Source organism: Lontra canadensis, unplaced genomic scaffold (assembly GCF_010015895.1).
Source record: "Lontra canadensis isolate GAN:19392208 unplaced genomic scaffold, GSC_riverotter_1.0 scaffold60, whole genome shotgun sequence".
Lineage (NCBI taxonomy): Eukaryota > Metazoa > Chordata > Mammalia > Carnivora > Mustelidae > Lontra > Lontra canadensis.
The window spans coordinates 7,053,423-7,068,478 of NW_022631054.1; the positions used below are offsets into that span (position 1 = coordinate 7,053,423).

Sequence of the window (15,056 nt, forward strand, 5' to 3'; positions counted from 1 at the left end):
GTACCTATGCAATATTTCCTAGATACTTATTAAAATTCTCAGAAGCTTGTCAGTGACCTTATTTTATTTTATTTTAAAGATTTTATTTATTTGACAGATCATAAGTAGGCAGAGAGGCAGGCAGAGAGAGGGGGAAGCAGGCTCCCTGCTGAGCAGAGAGCCCGATGTGGCTCCATCCCAGGACCCTGAGATCATGACCTGAGCCAAAGGCAGGGGCTTAACACACTGAGCCACCCAGGCGCCCCAGTGACCTTATTTTAATTTACAGTAGCTGAAAAGTATTTTATGGCATAAATTTGGTTTTCAGTGTGTGGTTATAAGGTATTTATTAGAAAAGGTTGAGGACCAGTATTATAACCATATTTATTAGTAAAGTGTTAAAAGTATGTCATTTTAATTTACTGGGGTTTTCTATTTTTTATTTTCCTGTTTATTTACTTTTGTTTCTTTAACTCTTTTTCCTCTATATTCAAGAAAATACAGGTTTTGGAAGCAAAATACTGATATTCTTTTTAACCGAAAGTGTTAACTGAATGCCTGCTTGTCACATAAAGATTCTGAGGCAGACACTAAGTGGGATAAAAGCATGAGATAAGATATAGTACCAGCTTTCAAAGGAGTTAGAATCAGGGAGAGTAGGTAACAGATTGAAGGATTCAGTTTCTTCATTAGTAAGAATGATCAGATTTTTCTCATTACTTAAATGAAAGTGAAAAAGAAGTCTAGAAGTATTGGCTTTGTGTTGGTAGCCTCGATAAATATGTGTGAGGCAAATGAGTTCTTGAATTGAAAGGTTGTATAAAAACCCTACTATAAACTATTCCTATTGTCTTTCTTTTTTTTTTTTTTTTTTAAGATTTTATTTATTGAGAGAGAGCGAGCTGGCACGCCCACATGAGCAGGGGGAGGGGCAGAAGGAAAGGGAGAAGCAGGCTCCCAGCTGAGCAGGGAGCCCCACGTGGGGCTTGATCATGACCTGAGCGGAAGGCAGTTGTTTAACCAACTAAGCCACCCAGGCACCCCCAAAGGTAGTTTTAAAATACTATACATTCCCATTGTGGCAGTTAACATACATTGTAATTTCAGCAATTGCCTGTTGACTCATTTATTATCTGTGATTCAAACGTGAGTTCCATGAAGGCAAAAATCAAGCTGACTCGTTTCCCCACTACTTTGTAAATAACACTGCTTTGAAAGACGTGTACATTTTAATTTTAACATGGCTGTTTTTTTCCTGTGGATTTTGTGCACAGAGGATTTTGGGTATCATTTATAAGACTGTGCTCTTCAAGGAATTCATAGCTCAAAACAGGAAAGTAATAAAAAGGCCAGTATGAGTCACTAGTTCAAAAGCTGGCCCAAAGTGGAATAAAAAATAGCCTAATTAAAAATGTTGATAAGATGCTGTGAATTCACAGCAGGGCAAGAGATCTTGGACACTAGAGTAATCTGTAAGGAAAACTTCATGGTAAAAAAGTTTTCACTGAGTGTTGAAGGATGGGGAGGATCAGCTTGTCGTGTCAGAGGAGGAGAGCTGTTTGTCTAGGCTTATTATACCCTATTGGGTAGTGTTTATCTGTAGAGTATTTGTGTAATAAATGGAAATAATAGAACTATCTATGCCTTCTAAACTACTAATCTGGGGGCACCTGGGTGGCTCAGAGGGTTAAAGCCTCTGCCCTCGGGTCATGATCCCAGGGTCCTGGTATTGAGCCCCGCATTGGGCTCTCTGCTCAGCGGGAAGCCTGCTTCCCTTCCTCTCTCTCTGCGTGCTTGTGATCTCTCTCTGTCAAATAAATAAATAATAAAATCTTTTTTAAAAAATAAACTAATCTGGATTTTTCATATTATTTCCTCCTCCCCCATCATTTAAGGTTAGTGAATTTTTTTTTTAAGTAGTGAATTTTGACTTGATACCTGTATTTCTAGCTTACTTCACTTTTGTCCCATTTTTCGTAACACTTTGGTTCCAAGGTGAAAATTCTATCTCTCTGAATTGTACTCCTTTAAAATGTAAGAGCTTTCCTGTAGGAATAAAATGACATGAGATTCATTTTTCATTTTTGTTTATTCTTCTGATTGTTAGCCACAGTTCTTTAGGCTCATCTTTTATTTGTGAAGTAGAAATAATTTTATGTATTTATCGTGCTAATAAAATGAGAGAATAAAATTATCTCATTCAAGTTATTTGAAATGGATGAAAAATGTTCTAGAAATGCAAGTTCATTCCATTCTAATTTATATGTCTGACTTAGAGAGTTTTTCATGCTATTTCTCAGTGTAGAGATGTTGCTGCTACATTGCAAAATCAAATTTTAGAATTCTTGGTTTTGGACAGGAGCTTGAACACGGCCTGGACAGTAGATGGTTGCTCTGGAATAGCTGTTTTCATTTGCTGTGGAATTCTCACTTTGGTCCCTCAGTCACTTTAGTTTTAAAATGCCCTGTGGGGGGCGCTTGGATGGCTTAGTGGGTTAAAGCCTCTGCCTTCAGCTCAGGTCATGGTCCCAGGGTCCTGGGATCGAACCCCACATCGGGCTCTCTGCTCAGCAGGGAGCCTGCTTCCTCCTCTCTCTCTCTGCCTGCCTCTCTGCCAACTTGTGATCTCTGTCTGTCAAATAAATAAATAAAATCTTAAAAAATAAATAAATAAAATAAAACGCCCTGTGGTGGACCTTTGTCTCTAGATGACCCTTCTGATACATTTAGCTGTGAATGCGGTTATGGTTGTTTAGGGAGGGCATCAGTGGAATTCCATCTTCACTAAGTATGATGAAGTATTTTTTTTTCTTTTTTCCTTACCTGAAAACTGAATTTAACCTGTGTTTTAGGCTTTAACAACTTAACTTTACCTCCCAGTACCCCTTAGATATAAATTTGCATCAGGTGTGATCTTGCATCTGAGAGTGATCTTTGAAATGCTGTCTAGTATTCTTTTTTTTTTTTTTAATTTAATTTCTTTTCAGTGTAACAAAATTCATTGTTTATGCACCACACCCAGTGCTCCATGCAATACGTGCTCTCCATAATACCCACCACCAGGCTCCCCCAACCTCCCACCACCTCGCTGCTTCAAAACCCTCAGATTGTTTTTCAGAGTCCATAGTCTCTCATGGTTCATCTCCCCCTCCAATTTCCCTCAACTCCCTTCTCCTCTTCATCTCCCCATGTCCTCCGTGTTATTTCTTATGCTCCACAAATAAGTGAAACCATATAATTGACTCTCTCTGCTTGACTTACTTCACTCATGAAATGCTTTCTAGTATTCTTAAGGTTCGCTTTCTTTTTTTCTTTTTCTTACATGTTTAATGAAAAAGTTTTTAACAGCTCTTTAACATGCTCCCTATTAGCCAATTCCTTTTAGAACATATTTTTTAAGATTTAGCTGTAACTTTAATAGGCACAGATACCACATTTTTATTGAAGTATAATTGACATATTAACATTGTATTATTTCAGGTGTACAACATAATATTCGATATCTGTGTTAGTTGTGAAATGGTAACGAAAATAACTCTAGTTGATGTCTGTCACCAAATATAGTCACAATTTTTTTCTTATGGTAAGAACTTTTACAGTCTGTTCTCCTAACAGCTTTCAGATATGCAACACAATATTAGCTATAGTCACCATGCTTTATTAAAACATATTAAGTTTTATAACTCCATGAGGCAGGTCCTGTTACTTCCATTTTACAGATGAGGAAACTGATACATAGAGTTACTGAGAAGTTTTGACTTACTCAGGGTCACACAGCCAGCAGCTATAGAGCTGAGAAGAGAATATACACCATCTGGTTTTAGAATAATTGCTTTTAGCCACTATACTATACTGCTTATTGTATCATTGCATTATCTTTGAAAACATTAGAAAAGCACAGAATTGTTTGAGGTTCACTTTGTAAACATGAACATTTTACTCCTCTACTCCATTCATCAGCATGTACTTACACTTTTACGTGTTTCAGACAGTATTAGGTGCTGAGTTTTGAGGAAGGTATACAAGCCCCTGATCTCATTAACTTTACATTTTAGCAGAGAAGACAAATGCTAATAAGTTCTTCATCTAATGATTGAGTTGCAGTTGTGATAAATATTACAAAGGAAGAATTAAGAGTAGAGTTTTTGTATGTGGTTTTGTCCTTTTTTTAATTGAAGTGTAGTTGACTTTTGGAAGAATTGTTGTTTTGCTTTTTTAATTGATAAGAATAGAGATTTTGGTGGGGATTCTACCATGGTCTTAGAAGCGAGATGATTCTATGAGAAAATGATATTTGAGCTAAACTTTGAAAGAAGCCTTTCTGTGCCTACCTGAGGGTCTGACTAAAATTAGACTTAAAACCACCTATTGGAACTGCATAGCACTTTGGAAGAGATGAGCTAACTCTTAAATACCTCATTTGCTCTGATAATGCTTTATTTATCCTGAAATTTAACATTGTTTTGTACATTTGGTGTCTGGTATAATTAACATTTTACAATACTGACTCATAGACAAATGACAAAAAATTATCCTTCATCATCTTTATTAAGATAGGGAAATGATAAAATAGAGTTGGAAAAGGGTCTTTAAAAGCCTTATTCTCCTGTTTCATTAGTATGTAAAAAGAGCCCCAGAAAATTCTGATTTGCTGCCAGAGGTGGTTTTAAGATTTCTATAAATACCATAGATGAAAAAGATAGATTTCTAAGTGTTTCAGTTGTTTGAAAATTCACTTATACCAAAGATTTTTTTTTTTTTTCCTTAACTCCGTGAGAAAGTGGTATGTTACCAGCATTTGAATTTAAAACAGTTTCGCAACCAGCCTCCTTTAGCTTTACTGGCAGTAAGGATAAGCCTTGTATTTTTCTGTCTGTAACTAGAGTGACTTGAATTATATTGAAACAGAAATAGGGGCACCTGGCTGGCTTAGTTGTAGGAGTATGTGACTCTTGATCTTGGGATCGTGAGTTTGAGCCGCGCATTAGGTGTGGAGATTATTTTAAAATAAAAAAAGTATTTTTTAAGATTTTATTCATTTGACAGAGATAGCGAGAGAGAGAGAGAGAGGGAACACAAGCAGGGGGATGGGAGAGGGAGAAGCAGACTCCCTGCTGAGCAGGGAGCCCAATGATGCGGGGCTCAATCCCAGCACCCTGGAATGGGATCATGACCTGAGTCGAAGGCAGACGCTCAACGAATGAGCCACCCAGGTATTTACTTTGTTTAAAGATTTATTTATTTGACAGAGAGAGATCACAAGTAGGCAGAGAGGCAGGCAGAGAGAGAGGAGCAGAGAGCCCGATGTGGGACTCGATCCCAGGACCCCAAGACCCATGACCTGAGCCGAAGGCAGAGGCTTAACCCACTGAGCCACCCAGGCACCCAAAAGATTTTATTTTTAGGGGTGCCTGGGTAGCTGAGTTACTGAGCATCTGCCTTTGACTCAGGTGACCGAGCCCCGTGTTGTGCTCCCTGCTCGGCGGGGAGCCTGCTTCTCCCTCTCCCATTCCCCCGCTTGTGTTCTCTCTCTTGCTATGTATTTCTTGTCAAATAGATGAATAAAATCTTAAAAAAAAAATATATATATATATATATAAAAAACATGTTATATATATATAACATACAACATGTTATATATATAACATAAAAAATATATATATAACAGTGGTACTTCAGGTGAAAATAATCTGAAGTTACTATGTTTTTTTTTTTTTTTTTTTTTTTTTTTTTTTTTTTTTTTTTTATATTTTTTTTTTTTTTTTTTGACAGAGAGAGATCACAAGCAGGCAGAGAGGCAGGCAGAGAGAGAGGAGGAAGCAGGCTCCCTGCTGAGCAGAGAGCCCGATGCGGGGCTCGATCCCAGGACTCTGAGATCATGACCTGAGCCGAAGGCAGCGGCTTAACCCACTGAGCCACCCAGGCGCCCCTGAAGTTACTATGTTTAATTTGACTTATTTATATGGTAGCAGTGTTCATGAATAATTTTTTTTAAGATTTTTATTTATTTATTTGACAAAGATCACAAGTAGGCAGAGAGGCGGCGGGGGAGGGGGAGAAGCAGGCTCCTTGCCAAGCAGGGAGCCCAGTGCTCGATCCCAGGACCCTGAGATCATGACCTGAGCTGAAGCCAGAGGCTTTAACCACTGAGCCACCCAGGTGCCCCATGAATAATTTTTTTTTTTAAAGTAAGCTCCACACCCATTGCGGGGCTTGAACTCACAGACCAGAGATCAAGAGTTGGGTGCTGTATCGACTGAGCCAGTCAGGCACCCCATGAATAATTTTTTTTTTTAACTGTACAAGAATGTTTTTATCTGCAGTCTGCTCTTTCCTCTGTAATATTTTCTTTCTTTTTTTTTTTTTTGAAGATTTTATTATTTATTTGACAGACAGAGATCACAAGTAGGCAGAGAGGCAGGCAGAGAGAGAGGAAGGGAAGCAGAGCAGAGAGCTGCTGTGCAGAGAGCCCGATGCAGAACCCTGAGATCAAGACCCGAGCCTAAGGCAGAGGCTTAAACCACAGAGCCACCCAGGCACCCTCTTTAATATTTTCTAATACGAAATATTCCAGAAGACTCAGCCATGAGTTAATAGAAGAAAATTATATCCTTCTCATTGCCTCATCGATTATCAAAGATAGAAAACATTAAAAGAAGCTTCATATTGCATAACAGAATTTACAGGAAAGTCACCATTTTCTTTTCTACTTGCATCTTCTCATTTTTGATAGATTGCAAAGGTCGACTGCAAGGAGATACTAGACATCATATGTAATCTGGAATCTGAGGGTCAGGATAACACAGCATTTGTTCTTTGTACGACGTACCTTACCCAGCAGCTCCAGACTGCAAGTGTATACTGTTCTTGGTAAGTATATTTACTTTTTGTTCTGTTTGTTTAGCACAGATGGCATTTAGAGTTTATGTAAAACATAGGCTTGTTTCAAATCTAATGCCTAACTGATAACATGTGAATTAAATCTTGCTTAGAAGCTAAACCATTTAATTAAAAAATGTTACTGGTTTAATCTTTTCCAGAAGAGTCCAGAAGTAAAGAGAAGGTAAAAAATTTGAGCTCCTCTTGATCATCTTATAGAGGGTTGTCTGTTAAGATATGTTGTCTTTGAAGATAAAGTTATGGCAACATGAAACAAATTGGTATTAGGTCATTTTCCTTAACACTTACTATACTTTCTGATAGTCATTTTCCCCCTCATATTTGGAAACCCACTAATTATGTAGGTTTCTAGGTCAACCTTGCACTAGAGAAGGAAATCCATTTGAATAGTAATCTTGCAACTTTGGTACTAAATAGCAGAACCGCACTTAAATTTTTAGTTTTAATTTAGTTTATATGTGTTTGCCTACAAAATAGTTGCTAAAAAAAAAAAAACAGTAAGTGTAACCCACAGTTCTTTCATTCTAGCTGTATAGAATCTATTTAGACCAAAAGGACAGACCTGGACACAGGAAACCTCTAGAATGTAAGACTGTAAATAAGTAACATATCAGTAGTATGGATAATGCTGTAGGATACTAGAGAAAAGTACTCTCACAGTATGTTTAAGAAAGGTGTCAAGGAGGAGGTATTATCAGCTTTAATTCAAAGAGTGGGTTGGATTTGCATGATCTTGATGGGATGAACCTTGAGCATTTTAGAACCTAAGGATGGCTTGAGGTTGAAGATGAGCATTTTGATTATAGAAAAACCCAGTAAAGCCCTTCATGTACTTTAGCCTTCATTGATCTCCTTTTGGAGCTTCTGTGTGTATTTATACAGTTTTATTATTATTAGCATTATTTCTTTTTATTTACTATTTTGTATAGAAATATTATTCATATACTATAAATTATCTTACCCAATCCTCATAATTATCATTGTGCAGATGAGGCAGTGGAGGACAGAGGAATCCAAGAAGTCTTGTGATTGCCCAGGGTCTTAAGGCAGAAGTGACAGAGCTAAAATTCACATCCAGGATTTTTGACTGCTAATTCAGTGCTTTTCTTCTTTGGTTGTTTTCTTGGTACAGGGCAAGAATTCAGAATGTAATCTTCCACCACTGAGTCCACCACGCCAGAGTTGTATCTCCTATGAGAAAGGAGATAGTGGAATAGGGAGTTAAATATATTTTGTAATAATTATTATGGGCACTTTGTTAAGAAACTAAAAAAGTGGTGATACAAATAAAAAGAATTAAGTAGCAGTGAGGGTTTTGATTATTAATTTAAGTTTTGTTTTGTTTTTCATACATTATAGATTAGAGATTTTAGCCTCAGTTAAAACAGATGTATTTCTTAAGGAACAAACACTAATTTTTCTTGTTACAGTTAATTTCTTTGCCTGTAATGAAAAAGTATCTGCTAATGATACCTAGGTTTTCAGGGTAAAGAACTGTATTAAATCACATATGGGATGTGTTATAGGTTACGGAGGTTTTTGTGTTTTGGTTTTTTTTTTAAGTTTCAAATGTACAGTATAATGATTCAGCATTCCTATACAGTACTCAGTGCTCATCACAATAAGTGTAGTCTTAATCCCCTTCATCTGTTTCACCTGTCCCCACTCTCACTTTCCCTCTGGTAGCCACCAGTTTGTCATCTGTATTTAAGAGTGTTTTTTCATGTGCCTCTTTTTTTTCTTTGTTCATTTGTTTTGTTTCTTAAATTCCACATATGAGTTAAGTCATATGGTATTTGTCGTTCTCTGCCTGATTTGCATTGTACCCTCTAGATCCATCCATACTGTTACAAATGGCAAAATCTCATTCTTTCTCATGGATGAGTTATATATATAGATAGATAGATAGATAGATAGATATTACTATATATATATATATATATTATATAAAATATATATCATATATTTATATATATATCTCACATCTTATACATTTGTCTGTTGATAGATACTTGTGCTGCCTCCATATCTTGGCTATGGTAAATAATGCTGTAATAAACATAGGGGTGCACATATCTTTTTGAATTAGTGTTTTTGTGTCTTTTGAGTAAATAGTAGTGGAACTGCTGGATCATATGGTAATTCTATTTTTAATTTCTGGAGGAACCTCCAAACTCTTTTCCAGAGTGGTTGCACCAGCCTACATTCCTACCAACAATGCATGAAGTTTCCTTGTTCTCTACATCCTAGCCAATATTTCTTCTGTTTTTTATTTTAGCCATTCTGGCAGGTATGAGGTAGTACCTCATTGTGGGTTTGTTATTACTTTATTTTTAAAAAACTTTTAAGCAAATACTCAAGCGGAGGGGAGGGGCAGAAGAAGAGAGAGAGGGAATCTTAAGCAGATTCCATGCCCAGAGTGGTGTCAGTGCTGGGCTCCAGTTCATGATCCCAGTATTATGACCTGAGCCAAAATCGGGAGTTGGACACTCAGCTTGACTGAGCCACCCAGGCGTCCCTCATTTGTGGTTTTGATTTGCATTTCCCTGATGATTAGTGATGTTGAACATCTTTACAGTGTCTGTTGGTCATCTGTGTGTCTTTGGAAAAATGTCTTTTTGTATTCTCTGCCCATTTTTTTTTAAAGGATTTTATTTATTTATGTGTCAGAGACACAGAGAAAGAAAGAGAGAGCTAGAGCAAGAGAGCACAAGCGGGGGAGCAGCAGGCAGAGGGAGAAGCAGGCTCCCCACTGAGCAAGGATTCCGATGAGGGACTCATTCCCAGGACTCTGGGATCATGAACTGAGCCAAAGGCAGACACCTAACTGACTGAGCCACTGAGGCATCCCCTCTGCCCATTTTTGAATTGGGTTATTTTTGTATGTGTTCCATTGTGTAATTTCTTTAAATATCTTCTCCCATTCAGTAGCTTGTCTTTTCATTTTGTTGATGGTTTCTTTTACTGTGCAAAAGCTTTTTATTTTGGTATAGTCTCAGTAGTTTAATTTTATTTTTGTTTCCCTGGCCAAAGGAGTTTATCTAGAAAAATGTTTCTCTGGCTGATATCAAAGAGATTGATTACTGCCTGTTTCCTTCTAGGAATTTTATGGTTTCAGGTCTCACATTTAGGTCTTTAATCCATTTTGAGTTTATTTTTGTGTATGGTCTAAGAAAGTGGTGCAGTTTCATTCTTTGCATGTAGCTGTTTGGTTTTCCCAACATCATTTGTTAAAGAGATTGTTTTTTTCCTGGTGTATATATTCTTGCCTCCTTTGTTATAGATTAATTGACCATGAAAGTGTAGGTTTATTTCTGGGTTCTTTATTTTGTTCCATTGAATAATATGTTGATTTTTGTGCCAATATCCTACAGTTTTGATTCCTATAGCTTTGTAATATGATCTTGAAATCTGGGATTGTGATACCTCTAGCTCTGCTCCTCTTTTTCAAGACTGCTTTAACTGTTTGGCTTCTTTTGTGGTTCCATGCAAATTTTAGGATTATTTGTTCTAGTTCTGTGAGAAATGCTATCAGTTTTTTAATAGGGATTGCACTGAATGCGTAAATTGCTTTGGGTACTGTGGACTCTTTTTTTAAGAGAGTGGGAGGGGTTGGGGAAGGGCAGAGCGAGAGGGAGAGAGAATTCCCAAGCAGGTTGCACACCCAGCATGGAGCCTGACACAGGGCTGAATCTCAGAACCCTGAGATCATGACCTGAGCCAAAATAAGAGTCATACTTAACTTACTGAGCCACCAAGGTGCCCCAGGTAGTGTGGACATTTTAAGAATAATTGGTTTTCCCAACTCATAACCATGGAATCTTTCCATTTGTTTATTTCATCTTTAATTTCTTTGATTAGTGTTCTATAGTTTTTAGAGTACAGGTCTTTTACTTCCTTGATTAAGTCTTTTCCTATGTATTTTGTTCTTTTTGGTGTAACTGTTAAATGGGATTGTTTTCTTAATTTTTCTTTCCACTATTTTATTAATGTATGGAAATGCAACAGATTTTTATATATTAATTTTATATCCTGCAACTTTACTGAACTCATTTATCAGTTCTAATAGTTTTTTAGTGGAGTCCTTAGGGTTTTCTGTATATTGTATCATGTTATTTGTAATGATTTGGATATGGATACCTTATTTCCTTTTGTTGTCTAATTGCTGTGGCTGGAAATCTCAGTACTGTATTGAATAAAAATGGTGATAGTGAATCCTTGTCATGTTCCTGATCTTAGAGGAAAACCTCTGTTTTTCACCATTGAGTATGATGTTTGCTGTGGGTTTTTCATATATTGTCTTTTTTATGTTGAAGTATGTTCTTGGCTAAATTCACCCACTTCATTGAGAGTGTTTATCATGAATGGACATTTTGCTTTGTCACATGCTTTTTCTGCCTCTGGTGAGATGATTATATGGTTTTTATCCTTTCTCTTATTAATGTGACATATCATGTTGATTGATTTGTGAATATTGAATCACCTTGCATCCCTGGAATAAATACCACTGGATCATGGTGAGTAATTTTTTTTATGTATTGTTAGATTTGCTTGCTGATATTTTGGTGAAGATACTTGCATCCTTGTTCATTAGAGATACCATCCTGTATTTTTCTTTTTGTGTAGTGTCTTTGCCTGGTTGTTGGTATTGGGGTAACACTGGCCTGCCTTGTAGAATGGATTTGTAATCTTTCCATCCTCTTCTGTTTTTTAGAATAGTTTGAGAAGAATAGGGTACTAACTGTTCTTTAGATGTTTGACATTTCACCTATAAAGCCATCTGGTCTTGGACTTTCATTTGTTAGGAGTTTTTTGATTACTGATTCAGTTTCATAGCTATTGGTTGATCTGTTCACATTCTCTATTTCTTCCTGATTTGGGTTTAGAAGATTATATGTTTCTAGGAATTTATCCATTTCTTCTAGGTTATCAAATTTATTGGCATGTAATTTTTCATAATATTCTTTTGTAATCCTTGGTATTTCTGTGGTGTCAGTTATTTCTTTCATTTCTGATTTATTTTCTTGTACCCCCCCTTTTCTTTTTTAAATGAGTCTAGCTAAAGGTATGCCAATTTTGTTGATTTTTTTGTTTTGTTTTTTAAAGAACTGGTTCCTGGTTTCATTGATCTGTTCTATTTTCTTTAGTTTCTATTTCATTTATTTCTTCTATAATCTTTTTTTATTTCCTTCTGTCTACTGGCTGTGATCTCTCTTCTTTTTGTAGCTCCTTTAGGTGTAAGCTTAGGTTCTTTATTTGAGATTTTTCATGATTACAAAGTAATTTTAAAACTGTAGTCACACGGGGCGCCTGGGTGGCTCAGTGGGTTAAAGCCTCTGCCTTCGGCTCAGGTCATGATCTCAGGGTCCTGGGATCGAGCCCCGCATCGGGCTCTCTGCTCGGCGGGGAGCCTGCTTCCCTCTCTCTCTCTCCGCCTGCCTCTCTGCCTACTTGTGATCTCTCTCTCTCTCTGTCAAACAAATAAAAATTTAAAAAAAAAAATTAGAAATTTGTCTCGTTTAAAAAAAAAACTCTAGTCACACAGTTCTTTTAATATTCCTGATAGAGTTTCCCTTTTAGAGTAACCCATAACTTTTTTTTTTTCTTCCTTTCTTCACTCAGCCACATTAGCCCTTCCAAGGATGTTGGTGGCTCTAGGATTAATGCTGCTCCACTGCAGCAGGAAGGGATTAACAGGGATTTCCCTTTTATTGGCCTCCTGAGGAGCTGTAATGAGTAGAGGAAAGAAAATATTAAGTCACTTCACACTTTGTTAAAAGTAAGCTTCTTCCAAGCAATTCAAAGGAAAATAGGATCTAAAATTTTCAGATTTGGCAACATTTTTTTTAACCCTTTTGTTCTTTTCATAGGTGTTTGTTTTGCTCTTGGGATATTGGAATTAGAATAGCTATAACATAAAATGGTGAATTTTACTAAAGAAAATGAAACTCAGGAATTCTGTTCAGATAGGATAGATTCTTTTGTTGTGCTAGAAATTTCCTGTATTGAAGATAGTGGGTATATGGACTAGGACTGTTTGTCTAGAAAAGAAAATTTCTTTAAATTAAATGGTATTTTTTATAATAGGTATTTGTAAAAATGTGACAAAACTGGAATCTGACCAAAACAGTCACTTATTTTTATTTTTTTATTTTTTATAAACATATAATGTATTTTTAGCCCCAGGGGTACAGGTCTGTGAATCGCCAGGTTTACACACTTCACAGCACTCACCACAGCACATACCCTCCCCAATGTCCATAACCCCACCACCCTCTCCTGACCCCCCTTCCCCCAGCAACCCTCAGTTTGTTTTGTGAGATTAAGAGTTTCTTATGGTTTGTCTCCCTCCCGATCCCATCTTGTTTCATTTTTTCCTTCCCTACCCCCACAACCCCTCATGTTGCGTCTCCACTTCCTCATATCAGGGAGATCATATGATAGTTGTCTTTCTCCGATTGACTTATTTCACTAAACATGATGCCCTCTAGTTCCATCCACGTTGTCGCAAATGGCAAGATTTCATTTCTTTTGATGGCTGCATTGTATTCCATTGTGTATATATATGCCACATCTTCTTTATCCATTTCCTCATATCAGGGAGATCATATGATAGTTGTCTTTCTCCGATTGACTTATTTCACTAAGCATGATGCCCTCTAGTTCCATCCATGTTGTCACAAATGGCAAGATTTCATTTCTTTTGATGGCTGCATAGTATTCCATTGTGTATATATACCACATCTTCTTTATCCATTCATCTGTTGATGGACATCTAGGTTCTTTCCATAGTTTGGCTGTTGTGGACATTGCTGCTCTAAACATTTGGGTGCTTGTGCCCCTTCAGATCACTACGTTTGTATCTTTAGGGTAAATACCCAGTAGTGCAATTGCTGGGTCATAGGGTAATTCTATTTTCAACTTTTTGAGGAACCTCCTGCTGTTTTCCAGAGTGGTTGCACCAGCTTGCATTCCCACCAACAGTGTAGAAGGGTTCCCCTTTCTCTGCATCCTCGCCAGCATCTCTCATTTCCTGACTTGTTAATTTTAGCCATTCTGAACACTTATTTTTAAAAACATGTACTGGGGCGCCTGGGTGGCTCAGTCAGTTAAGCATCTCCCTTCATCTTGGGTCTTGATCTCAGGGATCCTGGGATCGAGCCCCACATTGGGCTCCTTGCTCAATGGGAAGCCTGCTTCTTCCTCTCCCTCTACCCCTTCCCTCACTTGTGCTCTCTTTCTCACTCACTCTCAGTAAAATCTGTAAATAAATAATTGTATGTATGTATGTTTGTCTGCCTGCCTGGCTGCTTTCAGCTCAGGTCATGATCCCAGGATCCCATTTTGGGCTCCCTGCTCAGCGGTAAGTCTGCTTCTCCCTCTCCTTCTGCCCCTCCCCTCTGCTTGTGCTGGCGTGCGCTCTCTCTCTCAGGTAAATGAATAAAATATTTTAAAAGAGAAATTTCCTTCAGAGGTATTTATAAACCACAATAAAATATATTACTTTATAGTAGTCACCACATTATTGATTTCAAAAGGTATATTGCTTAGCTTATTCATTAACCCTGGCCCCAAATGAATTTTGGCTCTCCGCAAAAATCAAAGATGTGTTGGAGGAATGAGTTTCTTAGAGCTGTTTGCAGTGGTAGTATTAGAGCAGCCATGAAAATAATAAAGATAACCATTTTTGAATGGGACAGTATGCATAAAGATATGTAATTACTATTGCTACTTTTTTATTTTATTTAAATTCAAGTTAGTTAACATATAGTATATTATTAGTTTCAGGGTTGGAATTTAGTGATTCATCAGTTGCATATAACACCCAGTGCTTGCTTATATATCAAGTGCCTTCCTTAATAAGTCCATCATTACCCTCACCCACCCCCAGCAACCCTCAGTTTGTTCCCTGTAGTTAAGAGTCTCTTGTGGTTTGCCTCCCTCTCTGTTTTTATCTTATTTTATTTTTACTACTGCTGCTTTTAAAATAAAGTTCATACAGGTGAACCTTAAACCTCCATACAAAGCTTGCAGCAAGTATTTGATAGGTTGACCTTTGCTTGCTTGCCTTTTTTTTTTTTTTTTTTTAATTCATTTGACACAGAGGGAGAAAGAGAGAGGGGTCACAAGTAGGCAGAGTGGCAGAGACAGAGGGAGAGGGAGTGGGAGGAGCGGGC

At 37.3% G+C, this 15,056-nt stretch overlaps 1 protein-coding gene across 1 annotated transcript in view; it reads left to right on the forward strand.

Annotated features, from left to right (window-relative positions):
* RLF (RLF zinc finger) overlaps window positions 1-15,056 on the forward strand; it is a 92,154-nt gene that overhangs the window by 62,919 nt on the left and 14,179 nt on the right. The window contains exon 6 of the mRNA XM_032877398.1: window positions 6,713-6,849. Within this exon, the coding sequence (XP_032733289.1) occupies window positions 6,713-6,849 (137 nt within the window). The remainder of the gene's footprint in view (window positions 1-6,712; window positions 6,850-15,056) is intronic.